Consider the following 24,289-nt stretch of genomic DNA (forward strand, 5'->3'; position numbering starts at 1 on the left):
GCCGGCTCCTGGCAGGAGGCACCATTTTCAAACTGTGGGAAGGTGCACAGTTAGTTTTGGCTCTGGGCAGAAGGGCAGCACATGTGACAGGCCAAACCCTGTAGTGGCAGGGCCCACTAGAGAGTCGCAACATGAAACTGCACAGCAGCTGTTGCATCCCCTTTAGCTCGGGGCCCTGACACAGCATGAACCACCCCTGCTAAAACCCCCTGGAGCCACTTGCTTCTCTTTTCTCTGGGGACTGTACCTTTCCAGTCCCATGCTGTGCAGCCTTATTAATGTTAAAAGATGCAAAGCTATCCATTTTGGCTGGTAGCTGTGATGACTCAGATTGTTCGGCATGCAAATTAGCTCTGTGCAGTTGAGGCAGAGTTGCTATAGTAACAACTGTAATAAATATATATACTACAACCCTGTTTAATCAAAGCTTGCTCTTCTCCTAATCATGAAGTTGTGAGTTACATACACAGCTGCTTCCTCCTTCTCTCCCCACATTTATCAATATGGCTTTGATGTCCCTGAAACAGTTCAGATAATCATAGTGTGGAAGTTGTAAACCAAAAATACTTGTTATAGTAACATGAAAATGCAAGGCTGGGGGTCAGGCTCAGACAGCTTGAAGGAGAGAGACTTAAAAACACTGATCTTCACTGGCCGTACATCAGTGTAGCTCTCTTCATTTCAGTGGTAGTAGTTGAGGATTTGGTCTACTGTGAGTGAGGAATATTAAATGCCTTAGTCACAGTGGAATGTGCTGCAGAATCATTTCTTGTGCTGGGGTGATTCTTTAAAAATTGTCTTGATATTAATCCAAGCAGAATCATAGAACTGTAGGACTGGAAGGGACCTCAGCAGGTCATCTAGTCCAGTCCCTGAACATGGTAGGACAAATATTATCTATGTAACCCCCAAGGAGATTACTTAGATTCCGGGGGCTTTGTGTGCTGGCAGCTCAGGGAGAGGCACTCTGAGTTTGCCTTGGCTCCCTCTCCCTACCAGGGACAGAGTCTGCCTGGCAACCCATAGGGAGTGAGATGCCTCTCCGAGGAAGTTCAGGAGGGGGAAGGAGAGGCCACTGTGGAGGGGAGTCTGGAGCCAGCCAGGGCAAGGGGAAGACTGCTGTGTGGGAGCTAGTAAGCCCCAGGCTTGCATGCAGGGTTCCCCCTGAGAACTAGCCTCTAGGGACCTGAAGGCAGGATCCCTCAGTTGGGTTTTATGTCTCCACTGTTGATTCCCAGTTTGTGGAGTTTGCTGGGAGGCTTCCCCAGCCAGGCTGAGTTGGCTCCAGCTCCCTGGGTGAGAAGAGTCACCGCATGGTCAGCTCGGCTCTAGCAGCAAGTTCAGGGCTGCTGCCTGCTGTGTGGGTCTGAATGCTGGGCTAGGAGGTTATAGTTTGAATTTTGGTGGAGTTGTGTGGCCTGCACCTTGAGCCCTGCACCCCTTCGCAGTGAGGGGAAATTCTGGGACCGAAGCAGCCTGATTCCTGCCTGAAAAGGATCCCCGCAAGGAGAGAGCAGCCCCTCTGCAGTGACTGAGTCATCTCTCAACCTGAGGCTCATTCATGGAGTGTGTGAGTGCACCAATTTTTAGTTAGTAAGTCAGGGTATGTCTACACTACAAAGTTAGTTCGAACTAACGGACGTTAGTTCGAACTAACTTTCATAGGCGCTACACTAGCGCTCCGTTAGTTCGAATTTAATTCGAACTAGCGGAGCGCTTAGTTCGAACTAGGTAAACCTCATTCCACGAGGATTAAGCCTAGTTCGAACTTACTAGTTCGAATTAAGGGCTGTGTAGACCCTTAATTCGAACTAGTGGGAGGCTAGCCCTCCCCAGGTTTCCCTGGTGGCCACTCTGGCCAACACCAGGGAAACTTGTCTGTCCCCCTCCCGGCCTCGGACTCCTTAAAGGCGCATGGGCTGGCTACAGTGCCCATGCCAGGTGCAAGCCTGCCAGCACCCAGCCAGCAGACCCTGCACCTGGCACGGATTAAGCCACCCACCCGATGCCCCCCAGCCCTCCCCCTCTTCCCGGGACCAGGCTGGCGGCTCCCGGGAGCTTGCCTGGGACCGCAAGAGGCGGGCACCCGCCTGGGCTAGTGCGGACATCGTGGACCTCATCCACGACCTCCGCACTAGGCACAGGAAAGTGGCCGGCTAGGGCAGGAGAGCTGCCAGCCTGGCCACCCAGGACCAGGTTTGCATGAAAATCAAGGTGGTCCACTGAGACCCCCGACCCTGAGGGGTACTGTACCTCAGGTTGAGACCCAATAATTTAAACCATCCCGGACAGATGTTTGTTTAACCTGCTCTTAAAAAACTCCAGTGATGGAGAATCTTCAGTGTCCCTGGGTAATTTATTCCAGTGCTTAATTTATTCCACCCTGGCAGTTAGGAACTTTCTCCTAATGTCCAGCCTAAACTGTCCTTCCTGCAATTTAAACCTGTTGCTTTTTTGTCCTATCCTGTTCTTCCTGTTAGGTGATCTGTTACAGCACCATTGTTTTTTACCCTTTTTATCCATACCCAATAAGTCTGTCTCTTATTTCTATCTCAACCTCAGTTCATGTGCACACATTTTTAATATATAAAACTATACCTCTTCCTTTTTCCCCTGCCTGCCCTTCTATGCCAATATTCCAGACATGTGTATTATTATCCCACCTCTTTCATGCTAACTATGTTATACAGGCAGTCCCCGAGTTACGCGGATCCGACTTACATCGGATCCGCAGTTACGAACGGGGCTTTTCTCGCCCCGGAGGACTGGAGCGGCGGGATGCCCAGATGTGCTGCAGTCCCGCCGCCCCCGTCCTCCGGGGCGAGAAAAGCTGCTCCACGTCTCCCTAGTCTGCTGGGGGGGAGTCCCCCCCAGCAGACCAGGGAGACGCGGAGCAAAGCCGCGGAGGACGGCCGCAGCGGGACAGCCCGGGCGCGCCTGGGCTGTCCCGCTGCGGGCGTGCTCCAAGGCTTTGCTCCCCGTCTCCCTGCAGACCAGGGAGACGGAGCAAAGCCGTGGAGGACGTGGGCGGTCCCGCCACCCGCGTCTCCCTGGTCTGCTGGGGGGGGTGCAGCTAGTGACCCCCCCCCCTTCCCCAGCAGACCAGGCTTTTCTTGCCTACGCCTGGGGTAGAGCAGCTGGGGCGCTGCCGGGTTGGTCCCGCAGCGCCGCTCCTCGGCGCTACTGTACCAACCCGGCAGCACCCCAGCTGCTCTGCCCCAGGCATCCTGATTCAGCCGCTGCTGGTCAGTTTCAGCAGTGGCTGAATCAGGACGCCTGGGGCAGAGCAGCTGGGGTGCTGCTGAATTGCTCCAGTAGCGCCAAGGAGCGGCGCTACTGGAGCAACCCAGCAGCACCCCAGCTGCTCTGCCCCAGTCGTCCCCAAGTCAGCCGCTGCTGAAACTGACCAGGGGCTGACTACAGGAAGTTCCGACTTACATACAGATTCAACTTAAGAACAAACCTACAGTCCATATCTTGTACGTAACCTGAGGACTGCCTGTAGTTGTATTTATTAACGAGTATTTCTAATTCTTCCTGGTTATTCTCCATACTTCTCATATTATACAGACAACTGAGGTGCTGATTTGGTTTTCACCCTATGTTCTCTCTTGTCTCTGCTATAACAGCTCTTGCTCCTCTAAATTCTGAGACTTCTCCCAGCTCTTCATGTTTTGGACATAACCTGTGAGCTTTTGTCACTTGCCCCTGTTGAACCAAGTTTAACCAGTCCACACACATTAGGTTCACCATTCTGTATCAAATATGTGGTTCCCTTTCATCAATAGATGGGCCCATCTCTGCTTAGCAGCCCTTCTTGACAGACCCACCACCCATGGTCAAGGAAGCCAACGCCCTCCTGATGACACCATCGTCACAGCCAGGCCTTCATTTCCAGTTAGTGAGATGTGGCAGGTCTGGGGGTCTAAAACTCACAGCAAAAGCTCTCAATAGAAGAGGGGAGTAAGGGATGTTGTTTCATTCCTATACTGAAGGGTCCAGCCAGGCTGTACTTGTGGGGCCCTATGTAACTCATGAAATCATGGCTACATTTATGTGATTTTCTAAATTGCATATAATGAAAGAAATAGCCCCTCACCCCACCCCTTTGAAGCCCGTGGTCAGTGCTCAATCCTGAGCAGCTTATTTTGACTCCTATAATGGAGGTAAGTGTGGGGGCATTCCCTTCATTATTGCCAGAAGAATTACTGGCCCTATTAATAAATGCTGGACTCATTAATCCCAGCTGACCAGACTTCTCAACACCATGTGGTTTGCAGAGGACTCACACCTCTCAATTTTCCAGCTCATAGATCCATGCTGACAATTTAAAGCCAGAAGGGACCATTAGAGTATCTAGTATGACCACTGTTATTATCAGAAACTCTAGAATTACATTCCGTTTTCCCTGTGTTGAGCCCAGCAACTAGTGTTTGACTAATGCATGTCTTCCAAAAAGGCATCCCGGGCTTGATACAAAGACATGTGGAGACTCCACCTCTTCCCTTGTAGTTCACTCCAGTGGGTAATCACCTCCCTGTTAGATGTGTGTACGCAGAGGCACATTTTCTGGCTCGTGAATAATTTTTGTGGCTCTTTTCTATAGCCTCTCCCATTTTTCAATATCCTTTGAAGAATGTTGACACCAGAACCAGATGCAGTGGTCCAGCATCAATGTCATTGCTGCTGTGTACAGAGATGAAAACCATCTCCATACTGCTCACTTGAGGTCCAGGGATAGAATCCAGGCCACCTGACACCCAACGCCGTGTTCTTTCCACTAGTCTGCACTGCCTCAATGTTGACAATCATAACTATCCCTCATCCTAGAGAGCTGGATAATTTGTACCTAACATGCACCTACGTTTCCTGCCTCCAGTCAATAGCATTACACTGAATTTCATATCCATATCCTGAAGTGCGGAATCTGGCTCACAATCTCTCTTCCCACTGGATTACAGACAGGTTTTATTCACAACACAAAGGAAAAATCAGAGAAAAAAATAAAAATAATACTCATTATGTACAGATTCTGAAAAGATGCAGTACAAATATAAATGTGAACAAGAGACTTTTAAGAACAGCTACATTAACTTCTATCTATATCCAACTCTAAATAAAACACCTCACTGTTTAGATGTATGCTGGTGCAAAGACAAACAAACCGTTTTAACTCTGAGCAAAGACCAACTGGAGAAAGTTACCATCCTTTGGTAACAGTCATGCCCTTCACTGGCCTTCCTCAGCCAAGTGGCTTGAGGTTTAATCAGTCTCCGGATAGTCCTTTACCCTCAGATTTCAACACCATCATAATTCTGATTAGGGTTGCCAGATGGTTTCAACAAAAAAATACCAGACACACCTGACATTACATCACAATCTACATTACATCTTATTTAGAAAATACGGGACATTTATATTTTCTCATTTATATTTTCTCAATTTGTTTCATAAACAGAAAGCTCAACTTTCTGGACTGTCTGGTTCAAAACCCAACACCTGGGAACCCTAATTCTGATAGCTAGAGGTGCTGCTAATTTCCCTCCTCAGTTGTCTATCCTGGAGCTGCAGCAGAAACTGCATCATAAAGGTGGTAACTGCCTTTTAATTATGTTCCTGAGTGTGATTCACCAACGCCCTCTACCTTTGTGTCAGCTGACGGTCAGGGCAGTGTGTGTGTGTATGTTTCCGAGAAAAGGTTTAACGTCCGTGCCTTTACTGCTAGGATCGGGGTCCCATCGCAGAGGGTGGCCAGCAGGCCAACAGACGCCCCGTTATATAGGAAGAGCTTATTACATCTTAGATTTCAGCTGCTAGAATTTCATAATTCCTTCGCAGCGGGCAGCCTTGAGGAAAGACTGAAAGATGCCCCAGTGGGTCCTGTCACCTGGGAGTGACACAGATCCAAACGCCCAAGCTCTTCCTATAACTGTCCCTTTAGACCGGCTGAAGTTCTTTTAAATTGTGCTTGGTTCTGTTACAGCAACTGAAGGAGGCAGGTTAAAGCTTAAACAGTTACAGGTTTATTGAGGAAGCTTATAAATCATATGGTTGCAATGGCTATTGTTCTATTTCTTAACTATTAGCAAAATATAGGTCTTAAAATGGTTACAAAGAAGATAAAGATAGAAAAATAGAAATAATGGTACCAAGTAACAGCTTACTCTTGCTATGTGTACACTTAAGACAGAGGACCACATCCAGGTACCATTTTTACCCCCTTCTGTGCCTCTCGACTCCAGCATGTCAGGCCAGGGCCGGTCCCTCAATTCCTAGGAAAGACGAAAATACGAGGTGGGCGTCCCCATAGAACCTCGGGAGGTCAAACACCTAACCCGACCAGCAGGTAGAGGGTAGAATGACACTCAAAGTGAGTGTGTGCTGGGCCCATCTTTTATAATCATGAGGTCACGTATTTCTCTTTCTTATCTGTCATGCCAATTGATGCTGGTCTGTCTGCTGTGAGACCAGTTCTTACAAGGGAGTTGTGAACTTAATTTACACTTGTAAGAGAGAATTGAGATGATTAAATTTTGAAGTACTGGACATTGTTTTCTCAGTGGGAAATTCCTCTTCCTGGGACTGTGTGTTCGAATCAACATAGGTGCCAGCCGCAGCCTCGAGGCCAGCTTATTGACTTAGCTGCTCTCTATCCACATATCTGTGTTTCAGCTTCTCAGGATCAGATGAGCCAGCATAGACTATGCTGATATTATTGCTCCTTCTCTGCCCTGTGCTTCAGAGAGGCAAATAAGATGGATGATATGGGGTTATAGTCTGTCTGGCCACACTTTGTCAAAACAAAATTACTTAGCTTAAAATGGATTGTGTGTGATCTTTTGGCATAGAAGGCTTTGGGGAAAAGAGGGGTAAATTTGATGGGAATTCGACAGGGGGTTCTTCGCAGATGACTTTTTAAAAAGAAATCAGAGGTATATTTCACTCCAGAGCAAGTCTCCTCAACTGGTTTTGGCCCGTCACAACCTGTTTGATTTACAGACTTGGTTGTTACTTGCTCCCTCGCTCAGCGGCTTTGAGTATATTGGGGATGTCTGAATGGTTACTAACAGAAGGTAGTGCTGACACCTTCCCTAATAGCCCAATGGTTAAGATATTCCTTAGGAGCTTCCAGACCCGGGTTCAAAGTGCCACTCTTTGTCTGATTCACCACAGTAACTTGACCCCAACTTGACATAGGGGATTTTATGAGTGGAAATAGGTGCCAAAGGACTTTAAGCAGCAGCTGAGTAGTCATTCTTTGAACGCCACTGGTGCCTAAATGTGGGCCTTGGGCCGTTAGACATTTAAAGGTCCCTTGTAGGGATGTGAATGGTTTACTGGTAAGCATCACCCTAAACAGGCAATGCTTACTAGATACGGTTAATGGGTGGGGGTTGGAGCAGCTCTCTGCAGGCAGGGGGCTGCTTCAGCCCGTCTGAAGCAACCCCATCCACGGCAGGCCTGGCCCAGGTTCTCCACGGGCAGGGGCACTCCAGTCTGGCAAGAGCAGCCCCCATCCAGGGTGCGGAGGCTGCTCCAGCGTGCCTGCCTCCATTTAATTGGTCAACTGGTTAAACTTAATGTTTAACCAATTAATGGGATTTTACATCCCTAGTGCCCTGTGAATCCAGCTTTTGTTGTGCTTAATATAACTTCTCCTACCATAAAAAGAACAACAAATATGTAACTTTGATCACTTTGCTTGTTAACATCAGCTGAAATTTTTGGAGCCCAGGCACTAATTAAAAATCAAGTCCAGAGTCTTCATGTGTTTCTGGAAAGCACCTAGAAGCTGCTGAAATAAAATTAATATCATTAATACTTTGGTGATCTGCAAGTAGGACATCTACTTGGGAGGGCATTTTTCTATCCACTGAAGTTCTTAAAAGAAATTCTGTTTCTGAGTTAAGTATGTGTGATTTTATAGAGCACTGTTTTTCAACCAGTAGTACGAGTACCGTTGGGGTACTCAAGAGAAGTCTGGGGGATACATCAACACAATTGAAATTTGGCGAAAACTGAATTTTTATTTTAAGTTTGACAGTGTTTTATTATTTTTGTACTTTTTACACACAAAAATGTCATCGCCTGCCCAGTTACGATTAAGTTGTTTAAACAAATGTGTTGCAATGGTACAAAAAATTGTGTGTCTGAAAGCTGTAGGTACTGGGGGTACTTATAATTTAAGGGGGTACTTTATAAAAAAAGGTTGAGAAACACTGCTATAGAGCAATAATTTTTGCAATACAGTAATGTATATGATAAAGAAGGGAATGTCTGCCCTCTTCTGGCCATTTGGTATATAATAGATTACGGTTTCCTTTTTTTTTTTTTTTTTTTAAACACCATTTGATTAAAGCAGAGATTAAACCCAGAAGCAATCTAGAGGCAAATTCATATAGATTTACACTCCTTGCAATGCCATTGACTTCAGGGCTTTCCCTGGAGTGTAACTCAGGGCAAAGCATGACATTTTCTATGTTGTTTAATAAGGTAGCATTAAGACTTAAGGCCCAAGAACTAATATATGGCCCTCTCCCCATCCACATGTAAAAGGGCCTGTGCATGTGAACTGCAGAATAAGAATGTGGTCATCCTAGGTACCGTGACATCAAGCTCTCTCTCAAGACAGGCATGACAGGCTCACTAAGAAAAAGTTCCTGCCAGAATCCTCACTATTCAGAGCTGACACCAAAGACTGGGGAGATGTAATGGATAGGAAAGGAGCCCCAAGTGGTTTATTTTTCTTAGCTATATTGATCCTTGAAAGTAAACAATCCTGTGAAAGCTCAAAGTCCTTCAAGGCAAAAAGGCACTCTCATTCAAGGAACCCTCATGCAAGACCTGGACTTTATCATGGGTTTATTGGGTGATGTGAGGTAAGCATTTGGCTCTCTGTGCCTCAGTTTCTCCATCTGTAGAATGGGTATAAAGATATTGCCCTATTTTGCAATGTACTGATATTTAAAATCTCCTCTTTAATGAGATGGTATACAAAGGGATCAGTGAAAGAGAGAGAAAATGTGAGAATGATGCATAAGAATGGCAGAGACTAGACAGACTAAGAAAAAACAGGCTGATAAAAGGAAGAAGTAGAGAGAGAGTAGACGAGTAGAGCTGGATCAGAAATGGTTATTCTTTCCTGGAAAAATTTGAGATTTTCAATTTTTTCCTAGCCTGAATTGCGACAAACTCAAAATCCTGAAAATATCCAGAACCCCAACATTTGAAATAAAACTAAGATTGGGTCAATCAAAATGTTTTATTTCAATTTCAATCTATAAAGTAACTTACAATTCTAGATGGAAAGTTTTTTCAAAGCAATTCCTCCTGTCTCCACTGCATTCACCTTGCTTCACCTGACATTTCTATTTCAAAGATGTCAGAATGGAATGTTTAAACAAATTTGAATTTTTTCCAAAAATATTTTGAGTTGGGAAATTTGTCAAAACCAGCCCTTGCCTGTGGAAAGTTTCAGTTCTGACAAACTGAGCATTTCCCAGTGAATATAAAAACGCACAACCAGCTCTGCTTACCAGTACTATAGTCACCTCTTGCTCCCAAACTTTTTTCTTTGCAGGGCATGTGTCAGATGTCATGTGTAAACAGAGAGGCCAGTTATTGGACAGTGGGAGTAGGAACTTCCTTCCTACAATATCTGGAGAGTTGAGATTATAGAGTGAAACAAATACCTAAACAACCTCAATTTCAAATCCCAGGCAAACGAGATCCCAGGTAGCTGGCTGATTAGTGGCTTGCTTATCACAATATCATCATCCGCATCTGGAATAGCTTGAGACCTCTTTGAGTATCAGGCTAGGGAATGAGGCAGCAGCTCACTGGTCAGTAAGAACTCTGAAAACAAAGGCAGCTTTGTAGTCTATCCACTGTGCTCCCTTGATTGGGAACTGAGCCTGCAACTGGAACAAGATCCAGCTTCTGAGCAGCTCCTGTCATTTTCTGGAAGCAAGGTCCTTTGGTTTTCCCAGAAATTCACCCATGTTCAAATAGCAGATGTTTTCCATTTAAAATTAACTTCTGTGTATCTGTGCTCACAGCCAATGGCTGTCAGGACTGACCCTGAAACTTTAGGGGCTAAAGCCATGTGTCTTTGCCATGTGCCACAAGGCTCTTAGCTATAACTATAGAAGAGACTTCATTCCCCCTTGTTAGTGGCCTCAATGCCTCTGGGTTACATGGGGATCAAAAGGCCCTGAGCTCACATACACTGGTAGGGGTTGGACCTCTATTGTCCGGCACCCTTGGGACCTGGCTGGCCCCGAAGGAGGAGATTTGCCAGACCAGGGGAGGTCCCTCCCTTAATGGCCCGTGCTGCCCTGCTGCCTCCAGGCTAGGGCTTGAGCCTGACCCTGCTGCTGCCCCAGCCCTCCGGGGCTTTCTAGCTTCTGCCACCTCCTGCCACTGCCACTGCTGCCATGTTTACACCTCACGGGGTTAGAGCTGTGGTTTCTGTTCCCAATACCCAGCTCTGCCTCCTCTATATTTCTCTCCTCCCCGGGTGAGCCCCAGTAACAACCACACTCTCACCCTGCAATTCTTCTGCACATCACATGTGATGAGCAACAGGAAAACAATTAAGTGCACGACCAGGCCTTTGCCCTGGATAGTGAGGGTCCATCCCCTATAAACTCATGTGGGGTTGGCCTGTGGTTTTCAGTCAAGGCAGTGGAGCAAAAAGCGTAAGTTACAGCAGATCACCAGCAGAGGACACATATTCCCTGCCTCACACCAGCAGCTGCCTTATATAATCCTGGAAAGTGAAGCAGATTCATCCCATGTAACCTCAACTGTGAAGCTCGGTTCCTTTTTTCACCTATTCAATGGCTGAAGAAAATTGCCCTCCAGAGCTGACAGTCACATTTCCTGTAGAGCGCTCAGACTAACATGTTATAGAATGAGATGTTCCTGCCCTCCAGCTTCCCAGACACCGTTCTGACTGAACCAGCCTACAGCCATCAGGCCTGCCTCAAAATCTTCTGCCTACCACGTTAGGCATTCTTGTTGTGAGCTGATGCAGGACCAGGTGCATCCTAGTGGCCTGTGTGTGCATCCAGACCAGGGACAATCCTGTTGCTTCATAAGGAAGGGTCACATTTTGAGCAGCTTACAGTAACAGAACACACATACTGCATTTTCCTCTTCTTGGCAAAATTTCAACTGACATTTAGCAAGACTGTTGCAGCATATTACCTGGCTGCTGTGTGCTGGAATAATAGGCATAGTAAATGCAGTGTCACCTGTCAAATACTAACTTGTGTGTCTTGCAATGCTCAGAGTGAGCCCCGAAAAGAAGACACCTGTTGAAGCTGGAAGGATTGTCTGTTAGCTAGGACCCTAGCCTAGGAAGTAGGAGACCAGGGTCCAGTCCCCTACTCTGCCACACACTTTTTATGTGACCTTGGGCAAATAATTTTTATCCCCTCTCTGACCCATCTGTAAGCATGGGCTAATAGTACCTCTCACACCCCAACCGTATTGTGAGGATAACTACATTAAAGATTGTCAAGAGCTTTGAAATGTGATTAAGGTGGGTTTCAAGAAGCATGCACAAGAACATTAGATGAAATGTGTTGCTTGGGCTCATTCTTAGGCTGAAAGGTCTTGCTTAAAATGGCATTTCTCTGGGACAAGGACTAGGTCTCCGTGGAAATGAGCATGCTGTGGACACTAGCAGACTCCAAATAAATACAGACTCCAACCGAGCACCTCTCATCATGGCTGTTTCAAATCCAAATAGAAATTTTGCAAGTTAAGATGAACCAGTGTTCCAGATCCAGACACTCCTGAACAGCGGGGACTTTAAGACGGAGCCTGCCTTTTACTGCCTGAGCCTAGGCTGAGTTTTAGTTTGCATTGGGCTCATTTCCCTGAGTATCACATGCAAACTGCAAAATGCCAAGCATAAAGGGAATAGACCCTGGAGTATTCCACCTGGCTTGGAGGGTCAATACTTTGCTAATGGGTGGTGAAGGCTCCCCAAGAACCTGTCATGCTGAACCTTGTGCAAGTTTTAGGCTGGTAACAAAGTGACCAATCTCACAGCTTCAATAGGATCAGCCAAGATTTTAACACTAGGCTCATAAATCCACATTTAGGCACCTACATAAGTGGGCTGATTTACAATGTGTGCCCCTGAGTGCCCCACACTTGAAAGTCTCCTTCCACATGCAAACCTCCCACTGAGAACAATGGGCATTACCCAGGTGTAAATGCAGCAGGATCAGGCTTTCAAAATGCTCCTTGAAATGTTTTATTAAACTGTGCCCATTAAAACATGTTAATGTTCTGACCCAGCATGATGATACTGTGCAAGTCTTAATGACTGGTAGACATAGGCAGAGTTATCAGTTTCTCTCATGTACCAAAAAGATCCCTTGCCCAGACATTTTAGACAGCAGTTCTTTACTCGGGCTTCAATGTGACCTCTCCTGGATGATTCTCAAATAGAAGAATAGTAATTGCCAGATAGGAAAGCTGACAGCAAAGTTACAGTATGCCGGGGGGCTGCGTGAGCAAAATATATGAGCTATTGTTTAGACAGTGATTAAAATGTGCAATATTTTGGAGCTCTGTAAAAGCCACAGTCTAGTAATTTAAATACTCTTTGCTGTCCCCGCCTCCCATCAGTCGCACTCTAATTAGCCACTAGATGGCACTGCAGCACCACAGTTTCCCATTTGAGCTTATCCGAATTTTTGATGATTGGATCCGGCCCTTGCCCCAGGTGGATCAGATGAATGGGATTGTGCTGTAGTTGACAGACTGACTTACATATTTCTATGCTACATATTTCTCTTTGCCAGCAGATGGCATCCTTTCTACTAACCAGCGTTAGCCACCACACTTTATCATGCTCCTGTTGTAGGGGCCCTCTCCTAGCATCAGTGACCCGGTCTGAGGAGCCGGTCTGGCTGAGCAGAAACAGGAACAGAAGAGCTTGTCTCTGGCAGGCTTAGACTCTTTTCTGTTCAGCAGTGTGTTGAGTGGGAGTAACACAGTTCATGTGTGCTGAGCCGATTCCCATCTCTCCAAGTCCGAGTTAGTTTATGTTCTCTGTAGTTCTCTTTCATAGTCAATATATGGTGGCAGAACTCAGCAGTAATGTTTTCTTGGGACAATCACTTGTCAATATGACATAACTGATCGATGCACTTTTCCCTCCCATGTGCCTGTTAAGACTACACCAGACCAGTTAACAGTGGCTGTCAGCACGGAATCTTTTAATTTGTTTTTAAATAAGGAATACTTGTTATATTAATTTGTCATTTCAAAAGCCTATTTTACATCATGCACTGAGTGTCACACATTCCATGACTGAGCCGATGTTGGTTTGAGTGACTGTTTGGAGCTGAATGAAGTGCACAGCATTCAGTCTTCCTGTTGCCTCGGTCTCTCTGCATTCAGCTGAGGATTAGTCCCGGTTGGCTTCACTCCAGCAGCCTTGGTTCTCTAGTTAGACCAAGCTGATGATTTTCATGTTTGTAATCTTAGATTTATGTTCAGTTCATGTTGAATGCTTCGAGAGTGTGCTCAGCTGAATTGTTAGAAGAGTAATAGCCACAGTCAAAATAATATAACAGAGCTGCTTATTCCATCACAAGGATGCACATGACATCAATACTGATGGAAATGCAGCCCTGCTCTGTGGGTTTGCTTGTATATCATTCTGTTCATTGCCATTAAATGTTTTCCCTTCTGGTACAGCATCACAAATGAGAAAGATGGGGTGGCTGGTAAAGGCATCTTTTGGCCATTATGAAAGCTAGAGGGAAGGCTAAAACAGCATACAACTTGCAGTATCTTTCATCATCTGCCATATGTGACCTAATGCTTTAAACTGAGTTTATTTAGTAAACCAACGTTGCATTCAGCATGAAATAGCAATGGCTGATCTTTAGGGAGCATGGAGCATTCCCTGCAGCAGCACAACTCAACTCCATCTTTTCACCTCCAGGTCCTCTCTGCTGCCCTCTGTTTTCAAGGCAGCAAGCTGGGTTGCCTTAAGTGGCCATTTACAGACAGGCTGGAGACAGTGTCAGCTGCTCTGGTGGCCAATATGTGCAAGACAAGAATGAAGGATCTTGGCTTTAAAAAGATTTGATGCTTTCAGGAATTGTTTCATGAGGTGCTTAGTACAGACTGTACTCATGAGCTTTAAGCCATTTTTATTACACTTTGATACAGGATTTTAACACAGCACCAGCAGATTATTTTAATCAGAGATCTCATTATCAGCTGTATGATTAAAAATAATATTTCCCTCTCGTGGCAAGGCCACTTTCCCCAGTCTGGTTTCAGGCAGGCTGCTGACAAGTTTCCCCTCACAGAGGCTGGCTCTGCCCACCTTCCTAGGAAGGACTCATTGCTACACCCATGTTTCTTTCTAGGCCCAGTTTTATCATTCCAGCATAAGAGTAATAAGCAGCGGAGTGGAGGGTTTAAAGTAGCAGTGGCACCTGGAAGCCCCGGGGCCTTTTGAATCAGTAGACCTGGTGCAATTGCCCTCTTTGACCCTCCCTTGTCTGCAGGCCTGATGTGAGCAATAACTGGCTCATGGGTCAAACACAGTTCACTGTTTTTAGCCACCAGCAAGCTGCCAGGTGCTTTGTTTACCTGAGTGTCTGTAAGTACAGCCACTCACAAGACCCAGCAGCCATGATTTGCCATTCCTAGCCAATGGAAGCTGTAGGAAGCGGCATGGACTGGGTATGTCTACGCTACAGAGTTTCATCAGAAAAACGGCCGTTTTCCCGACAAAACTGGAGGAACATCCATGCTGCAATTGCGTTCTTCCGCAAGAAGATAGAAATAAGAGGGGGTTTTCTGGCAATCCTCATTCTGCGAGGGAGAAGCCTTTTTGCAAAAGAGCTCTTTCACAAAAAAGGCGTGTGTGGACAAGGAAGAGGGAGTTCTTTTGGAAGAAGAGGAAAGAGGAAAAAGCACAGGTGCGCTGGTGGCCACTCCATCCATAGTAATCACAGTTTATATGAGACAGCATTCATTGTGTGGATGCTCTCTTTCAAAAAAGCAGTGTGGATGCTCTTTCGGAAGACTTTTTTTGGAAGATCTCTTCTGAAAAACGCTTCTTCTGAAAGAAGCCTGCAGTCTAGACATAGCCTCCGGTAAACAAAGTGTCTGGAGGCCCGCCAGCAGCTAACCCTGGCGAACTGTGTCCAGCCCACAGACTATTTAAAAAACACCATTTCATAATGACTGGTTTTGCTTATTTGATAAATAAAATTATAAGTTTTTCAGTTCAATAAAGTGAATATTATAAACTTTGATTCCACCATCCACAGTTTCCAGAATGTATTTAATGCAGTTTTGTGGTCACTGTTTTTACAAAACTTCAGATGCTTGCAGTTTGAGATTATCAGATTCACCAGAAGTTTGGATTACAGGCAGTCCCCGGGTTACGTACAAGATAGGGACTATAGGTTTGTTCTTAAGTTGAATTTGTATGTAAGTCGGAACTGGCTCCAGATTCAGCTGCTGCCACTGAAACTGACCAGGGGCTGACTACAGGAAGCTGGAGGCAGAGTTGCTCTGCCCCCAGCTTCCTGGAATCAGCCTAATCAGTTTCAACAGCTGCTGAATCTGGAGCCTGGGACAGAACAGCTGGGGCGCTGCCCGGTAGGTTCCCACAGGACCAACCGGGCAGCACCCCAGCTGCTCTACCTGAGGCGTCCCGCAACAAAAGCCTGGTCTGCTGGGGAGGGCGCACTAGCTGCGCCCCTTCCCCCCCCCAGCAGACCAGACAGACCCGAGCAAAGCCGCACAGGCGGAGGGACCCCGCTGCCCATGCGGCTTTGCTCCTGTCCCCCTGGGGTGCTGGGGGGAGTCCCCCAGCACACCAGGGAGACCCGAGCAAAGCCGCACAGGCGGAGGGACCCCGCCGCCCGTGTGGCTTTGCTCCTGTCCCCCTGGTCTGCTGGGGGGGTACAGCAAAGCCGCTGGGTCCCCCCAGCAGACCAGGGACACCCGAGCAAAGCCGCCGCCTGGACGGCTTTGCTCGTTTGCCCGGGAGCAAAGCCGCCCAGGCAGCGGGACCCCCGCAGCCTGGGCGGCTTTGCTCCTGTCCCCCTGGTCTGCTGGGGGGGGTCCAGGAGCTTTGCTGGACCCCCCCAGCAAACCAGGGAGACCGGGAGAAGCTTTTCTCGTCCCGGAGGACACGGGCGGCGACCCGTCGCCCGTGAGCTCCAGAGCGAGAAAAGCCCCGTTCGTAAGTGCGGATCCGACATAAGTCGGATCCGCGTAAGTCGGGGACTGCCTGTATCTCAAAAATCAAACTGCCCCTTTGAAAATGAGAGAGTATTTATGAAAACATGCTACATGGTATATTGGTGCCTTCTTGAGGTCCCATTATAATCAACAGAAAAATCTGGATCAAGTCTTTAATTACAGTAACAGGACAGCCACTTCCTGAGCCCTGCCCCATGGCCAGAGCTTGCCTTGTAAGTATCCTGCCTCAGTTTGCCCTCTTTAGGACTCCTTAAAGAAACTCCACCAGTCAAGAGTCCTTAATACATTTCCCTTCTGGGTCATGTTTATAGGATTCCAAATGAACTCACCCCTGGGGCTTTTCCCCTTTCTGGTAATTCCCTGATTTTGGCAGGCTATTCCCAGCTCTACCTGGCTGAAGTCTTTCCTTCCTGGTGTCTCAAATTCTCTCCTAGAACCTTGTAATTCTCTGACACTTTGCTTTGCCACAATTTCCTCTTTTACAAAACTCAGATGCCTTCCTTTGAGCTTAACTGAGCAGCAAGTAATCCGTACCAGCTGCATTAACTCCCCCCAAAAAACCTCCTATTCCTTCAAGAGCCCAATCACCCTGTGATATTGCTTGCATGCAGCATTGTACAAGATTCCAAAGAGTCTGTTGCTCTGAAGTTTCTCGAATATAGATTTGTCTCAGATGGAAACAGACGTTATAAATCATAACCCATAGTCAGATCTCCAACAACCCTGGAACACCACTAGCCATGACTCTGTTCATGAGCTTTACAGAGGCTTATATAGGAAATAGTAGGATGCCAACACAATCATATTAAAAAGCAGAGTTAAAGTAAATTGTTCACATAACTTCAATGAACAGCCATTTTAATGCAGCTCAGCAATAGTGCCAAGCAATGTTCCATCTAATTTTTTTCATCTCTGTGCAGAATAAATTTTATGTGCACCAAGGCATGTGCAGATGTACACCACCAGTAGAAACACATATTGCCGGCTAAGGGTGCTCTGTTAATCAAGTAGGCAGCATTTGAATCTCTCCTGGCTGGCGTCTGGTAGTAGGACTCTTCAAACAGAATTGTAACAAAAAGGGAATTTCTACTGGTTAAATCTTTGAAAGCAGAACATGAATAGTACAGTGGCTAACAGCAGAATTACTGTGCAGCATTTACAGGAATCTGAGATTGTCAGCAGTCAGAAGTGTGATCCATTCTGGAGATAAGGACCAGAATAGCAGCCATTCTCTAGCTGGGTTGTGAGTTACCCACCTATAGTGAAAAGTCCATTTTTCTAAAGATTTCTGACATTTTCTGAAACTTTTAGAGAAACAAGGTTGTAGTGTACAGGAGATCAAAACTGAGCTAAGGCTACATGGGGGTTCAGTGAGTAGCAATGCTGCTTTTCTTTTAAATAAAAAACTAAAATTTGTCCCCAAAATGATTTTCACCATAAATACCATTTCAGCTAGAAGTAGAAGTAATTTATAAACTGAAAAGGCTATATTGTCCAATCAGGGGACTGCACCAATACTACGTGATTTAGATGGCCAGGCCCTTATTACAAATCTGTAATAATGGTAATGATTATTGTGCAAATAGCCTAGCATATAAAATGCATTCACCAAAATGATTCAAACAATTGAGAGAAATGTGTACAAATAACTACAGTACCTATTTGTGAATAGAAAAAGGGTCTAAAATATTTAGGCTATTCCAAGGAATAGTTCACTTTGCTGTGGGCCTGACCATTGAGTTAATACATTGTATTCTACTACACAACTGCTCTATAGAACCCAAAATAACCTAAATGCAAATATCTGTGCATCAAAACCACTCTGACGTCTTTCATTAGACTGAGTAGCATGAATGGCCAAACAAATCCCGAACAAATAAGAAATCAGGAACACCAATAGTAATACCAAGAGCGGCATGAATGTCACAGCTCAGCGATTATCCTTCATTAAACTGTAGATGAAATGCAACCTTAAGTAAAATGAGAAATCTGATTAGATCTCATCCAGGAGAAAATGACCAACTTACCTCTTTATAAAACCTTAGGAAGCACTCGTCATAATTGAATGCATGAATTTAGAATCGAGTTCTGCAATGAGCTTTTCAAGTGTCTCTCACTCCATATCACAAAAAGAAAAATGACCGAAGACCATCAAGCAGGGAAGAATCAGAACTTAAATTTTATTATAATTACATACATGAGAAAAAAACCTAGAGTGTCATTGGCTGAAAATCAGGTGACATTTCCACTGTTTAGCTCCGGACAGATCAATAATACTGACATTTGGAGTAACCTTAACTGATCAGATCCCAAATCAAAATGGAAAATCCTGAGTAGCTGCAATGAGTTCCATGAAAATGATTATTTACTTCTTTGAGGTTTCTGTTTCTGGCCCTCAAACTTCATCTCCCCATGACATTGCTACTTCCAGCAGGAAAACTGGAAGCTTTTGACATTCATTGCCATAGTGAAGAAATTCCCAGGTACTTCTGATGAAGACATTCAAATTGTATGTAATAAAACACATAAAATGTTTTTTTGTTTTAGGGAACCTGAAGATTTATCGTCCCTCAGGGAAAATACTGATATTAATCAAACAATATTGTCTACTCAGGCTAGTACATATTGATGTTGAACACACAGTTGCTTTTCTATCAATAATACAGTGTTAAAAGTCACTTCCAGCACTAATTACTTGTTCATCCTACAGACTTACTCACTCTGTTGTGTCCCAAATGTTTCCTCCCATCTGCTGCAAGGTGTGTGCATCTCCTGCTAGATGTTGGGCGCACACAGCCTGCTGTAGGGCTGAACCTAGGCCAGGTTTTTATTCATTTAAGGACAATGTCTCTTTTCTGGAAGCTAGAGAGGTGGGATATGCACACCACACATTTTGTAGTACTATGAATAATGTTGTAAATTCCCACAGCTGGTTCACATAAACCGTGCACAAGAGTGACAAGTTAAAAGCTCACTGGGCCAAATTCACCAGGAGGAAACAGGTGTGCCACTGGAAACACACGCACTTTCTCAGTCTGAATTTGGCTCATCAGGAGTAAATGTGCTAAGCGTCTATTGAGGTATATAAATATTTTTAACAGACTTTAAATTATTTCTTCCTGTCCATCCCACTTTTCTCCTTCCAGGATAACATGTCATCTAAAAGTAGGGCAACCAAACAGTCAACTCTGAGAACCAGTGCATAGTTCTCCTCTTTGCTAGATGTGTAGGCAGTCACTTTCTTTGCATTCCAGGTGCCTTTTACCATTACTGAACTAGATTTTCACCTGTACCTCACTCTGTTCAGGTAGCATCCTAAATTGGGCTACTAAGCAACTGGAGTAACAATACTGAAAGAAGCTTAAATACAGTACATTCTTAACAGTAAGAACAAGAACATTATTCGTTTCTTGAATATCTAGCACAGGTTGTCATAAAGCTGAACTTGTCCCTAAATCCTAATTTCCCCAATAATAGAAACGTTGGTTACTAGCATGAGATGCTGCATTAGTCCTCATCAGATTTTCCTTCACCTCAGTGTTCTAATCTTTTCCATCCATGTGCAGATCTTTTCCATCCATGTGCAGAATATTTTTTATGTGCACAGAGTCATGTGCAAATATGTACCATCACTAGAAAAAATTGCAGCTGTAGGTGATCTGCTAATCAGCTGGGTGGCATATGAATCTCTCCTTAGCAGCTGCACAAACACTGCTTCATATCTCTCGGTATTTAATAGACCATTTTCAAAATGGGTAAAAATAATTTTTAAGGTGATGGTAGTGACATATGAACCTTCAGTAGTTTTATACTTTACAAATAAAGGTAATGCCATCATGCTGGGAATCAAAATGGCACAATGACAAGAATACAACATATTTTTTTTAACACTATTTACATGTTTTCAATTTTTTAAAATTTGATCAGGCTGGTTAAATATCAGTATACAACATTTATTCAATATACAAACTCTAGTTAGCTGATTAGTTATTAAAGTGCTCAGAAGTGTGGATGAAAACAGAACCTACAGCAGATCAATTGTGTTTATAGTTATTTACAAAGCAGCGTTGTTTTTCCATGGATTTAGTTACTTTCCAAGGAAGCTGAACGCAAAGGTCCTTGGAAAGATATGAATATTTCTTCATATCCAAAATGTAAATACTTCCTATATATATATATATATATATATCCACACTGTATGTGTATATATGCATTCTGTATATTTACATACACACACAGGATGCGTCTAGACTGGCAAGATTTTGCGCAAAAGCGGCTGCTTTCGTGCAAAAACTTGCCAGCTGTCTACACTGGCAGCTTGAATTTGCGCAAGAGCACTGACTTTGTAATCAGTGCTTCTTGCGCAAATACTTTCACGCTCCCGCTCAGGGAAAAAGTCCTCTTGTGCAAGTATTCTTGCGCAAGAGGGCCAGTGTAGACAGGGAAGAATTGTTTTGCACAAAAAAGCCCCGATGGCTAAAATGGCAATCAGGGCTTTCTTGCGCAAAATCGCATCTAGACTGGCCACGGATGCTTTTCCACAAAAAGTGCTTTTGCGCAAAAGCATCCTTGCCAATCTAGATGCTCTTTTGCAGAAATACTCTTAACGGAAAAACTTTTCCATTAAAACTATTTCCGCAAAATCATGCCAGTCTAGACGTAGCCACAGAGTATAAGAACTATAAGTATATGTACATATATACACTATATATAGGGTAAGACTAATGCCACTAGTAAGGGGATCACCTTTCCTGGTCCTCGTTGTACAACCTGCACAGAGGATCATCTTCAACAGCCAAACCATTGGTTTAAATTATCACTTGAACTTATCTTGAAAGTTTCTAGTTAAAATTTGTTCAAATTTTAGCCAAAGTCAACCAATTTCTGTTAGAAAATGGCATAACAATATTTTGCACCTATATAGTACTGAGGCTCCTCAAAGCACTGTACAAAATTAGGCTAATTTACCCACCCAACATCTATGTGATCAAGGTATTATTACACCTATTTTGCAGATGGAAATTTTGTAATGGGGACAATAAGTGACTTGCCGGAGGCTACATATACCGAGCGAGTGAGTATGGGGGCCCTGACGTCTGCTGCCCACCCCACCCCAGTGCCCTACCCCTGGTAGCCCCCAAGGCTGCGTTCCTTGGGAAGGGGGCTTGAGGAAGAAATACAATTGAGGTGAGAAGGGGGGAAAAGGGTTTGGGGGATAGGGATGGACACATGTCCTTGGGTCGCAGGGACTCCCGGGCTGGACTGTGAAACTGCTTGGGCTGTGGATAGCCTGCGGGGCCATAAATTTGAGACCCCAGGTGTTGGGTCTTCAAAACATGGCAGACTTCAGAGCCACATCTAGACTGCAGAAGGAAAGACTTGTTTATGTGAGGAACCAGATTAGAAGAATGTGCTTATTAGTGAAAATTCTTTCTCCCAATGAGAAAACCAAAATGTCCCTACATTGTGGGTCAAATTCTTTCCCTATTAATATTCTTGCAGCCCTATTTTCTGCCCTGATGGCCAAATTCTGTCCTTAGTTACTTTTCTTCCAACCCCTCTTTCCTGATTTAAGGCAGAATTTGGTCAAAGGTGTATATAGGACTATTTACTTGAAAAAGATACCCTTACATGACTCCTCTTTGTACAGACAATACTCAGATGAGTTCAAAGAAGCCCTCTGGGTCAACATGTTTTGAACCTGTCAAACCAGGGGAATGTCTTGACCATAATGAAGGGATTCCCCTTCATCCTTATTCCTTTAAGATACCATTTATAAAAAAGGAAGTTGATTCAACTTCTGTTTGTAAACTTGTACAGTTATCTCTCCATTGTACATTGAAGTACCATATAGGTACCAGAGGTTACAAGGCAAGATTGGTAAGGCAGCATAAGAAACTCAATATTTCATTCACACCTCTTGACTCCTTTAAGTGTATTTCTAAGGCATCAAAAGGGGTTCTTTTTGAATTGTGCTTGCCTTTCAACAAAAAGGCATTCATTATACTGTAAGAAACTGACATGTTCATGACAGGTCAAACCTTAATTACTGTTCACCATCCGGTAATTGATGCATTATCAAAGACTTACAAAGAGATGAGCAATGAATATCAGACATTGTTTCTTTACCACCTCTCTTTTTGAAACACCTCTGTCTGTACAATCTCTTTGGGGTGCTCTGAAATACAAGCCCCATTGATATCACTAAGCTTACTGTCTGGGAGATCCTCTGGTTTTGTGCAAAGTTTCAGTGCCCTAGAGATGAAAACATCCAAGTCAAACTGAGGGTCTGTTTCACTGGTTACATCGTTGGATTCTTTATGATGATGGTGAGGAGAAGATGTCAGACTCTGTTCTTGAAGCTCTGGAAGAGGACTAGGGCATTCAAGCCCTGCCTGTGTGCTCTTTACCCACTGAGCTATCTCTAGAAAGAGGTTTGATGGTTCTTCTTCCAGTGACAACTCTGTAGTGGGTGCTATAGTCGCTGTTTTCCAGTGTGACAAGTCTAAGATGAGTTTGGGTTCTGAGTAGTGATGGGGCTTGTTGTCTTTCCACAGCAGTTTGTCCAAGTAGGAAGGTGACCCCACTTTGTAATCACATGATTTCCCATAATCAGTATCAAACGTGCGGTCCATCGAAGAATGTGATTGCTCCAAGAACCTCTCTGAGCTGCTTTGAGAATATTTGCGTGGATCAACTTGTGCTTCTTCACAAATGGAGTCGGAGCCTGCTCGTGGGTCTCGTTGCACCTCCTCTATATCATGGTATTTGTCATGTCGCCACTCCAAGTCAGAAGAGATGCTTACTTGATACCTGGGAAAGACATTCTGTTATTAGACGGACAATCGTTGGCTTTGTTTCTAAGCAGAAGGCATGTTCGGGGGAGGGGGCTGACAGCCTTGCTAGGACCCTGGGGAATGTGGGCAGGAGTGGGGGGGAGGTGAAGAGGACTCCATACTTCCAAAAGAGGTGGCGCCTCAGGAGGAAGTGGTAGGGCTGGAGCAGCTAGCCCTCAGGGCTGCCTGGAGTGTTCCAGGCCATAGGTCCCCTGGGCAGCTCTCAGAACTGCCCAGAGCTCACTGCGTAGCGCTCCAGCAGTGATTTAAAGGGCCACAGTAGCAAAGTGGTGGTGGCTGGGAGCCCCGGGCCACTCTGAATCGCCAGGCCCGAGGGCAGTTGCCCCCTTTGACCTCTTAGCCCCTGTTGGGGGGCCTGGACATGTTTAAATAGATGTGCACACCGTGGCTGCTGCTGTTGCTTTTACCTTTCCTTGCAAAAATAACTTTTATCCACAATTTTCAAGGGCCTGGATCCTAAAAGAAATTTAGGCACCTAACTCCCACAGATATCAATGTGTTTTGCAGAGAGTAATTAATTAAACCTTCAAAAGCTCTTGAGAAATATTAACTATATTGTACACATGCGTCAAAGTTAGAGAGTTTAAGTGATTTGCCCAAGGTTATACATGCCAGCAGGGGCAAAGATGGGAAAAGAAACTAGTACTCCAAACTTCCAGTCCCTTCATCTAATCACTAGGCATATGTCTCTTCCTAGGACAGTACACTCTTGGGCCAATATTTTCAAAAGTGACTTTAGGGCTCCATCTAGAAACACTTTTAAAAGGCTTGTTTTTCAGGGCATGGATGCTCACTACTTTCTGAAAATTAGATTTTTTTTTAAAGGTGTCCCACGTTGGGCACCCAAAAATCACAAGTGACTTTTGAAAATCTTGCCTTGTGCTATAAAATATACTTCTTTGTACCAAAAATCTCTAGCTCGCTGAGAGAAGAGTCAATGTAATTTCTTTAATGTCTCATACTGGGAACTATAAAAGCAAAGGGATAAAGGAGTGACAAATTGACCTTGAGATATTGATTTGCTGCTTCAGTGACTGTAACTGACAAGGATCTAGGATATACAGGTCACATTGAAAGCATGATTAGTGAGGCCTGTTAAAGGCATCCTTCAAAAAGTGGAAGTTAAATCCTAGTGAGGAAAACAAAGGATCATAAAAATCTGGAAAACC

The 24,289-nt window shown here is 44.8% G+C and overlaps 1 protein-coding gene across 10 annotated transcripts in view; it reads right to left on the reverse strand.

The window, feature by feature from the left end:
- Positions 1 to 18,419: 18,419 nt before the first annotated feature.
- The window catches only part of MAPK4 (mitogen-activated protein kinase 4), a 162,105-nt gene continuing 156,235 nt past the window's right edge, over positions 18,420 to 24,289 (reverse strand). For all 10 annotated transcript variants that reach the window (XM_075932669.2, XM_075932670.2, XM_075932666.2 and 7 more), the window contains one exon: positions 18,420 to 23,076. In XM_075932669.2, the coding sequence (XP_075788784.2) occupies positions 22,389 to 23,076 (688 nt within the window). In that variant the 3' untranslated portion in view covers positions 18,420 to 22,388. The remainder of the gene's footprint in view (positions 23,077 to 24,289) is intronic.

Source organism: Pelodiscus sinensis, chromosome 6 (genome assembly GCF_052426305.1).
Source record: "Pelodiscus sinensis isolate ZL-2025 chromosome 6, ASM5242630v1, whole genome shotgun sequence".
Taxonomy (NCBI): domain Eukaryota; kingdom Metazoa; phylum Chordata; order Testudines; family Trionychidae; genus Pelodiscus; species Pelodiscus sinensis.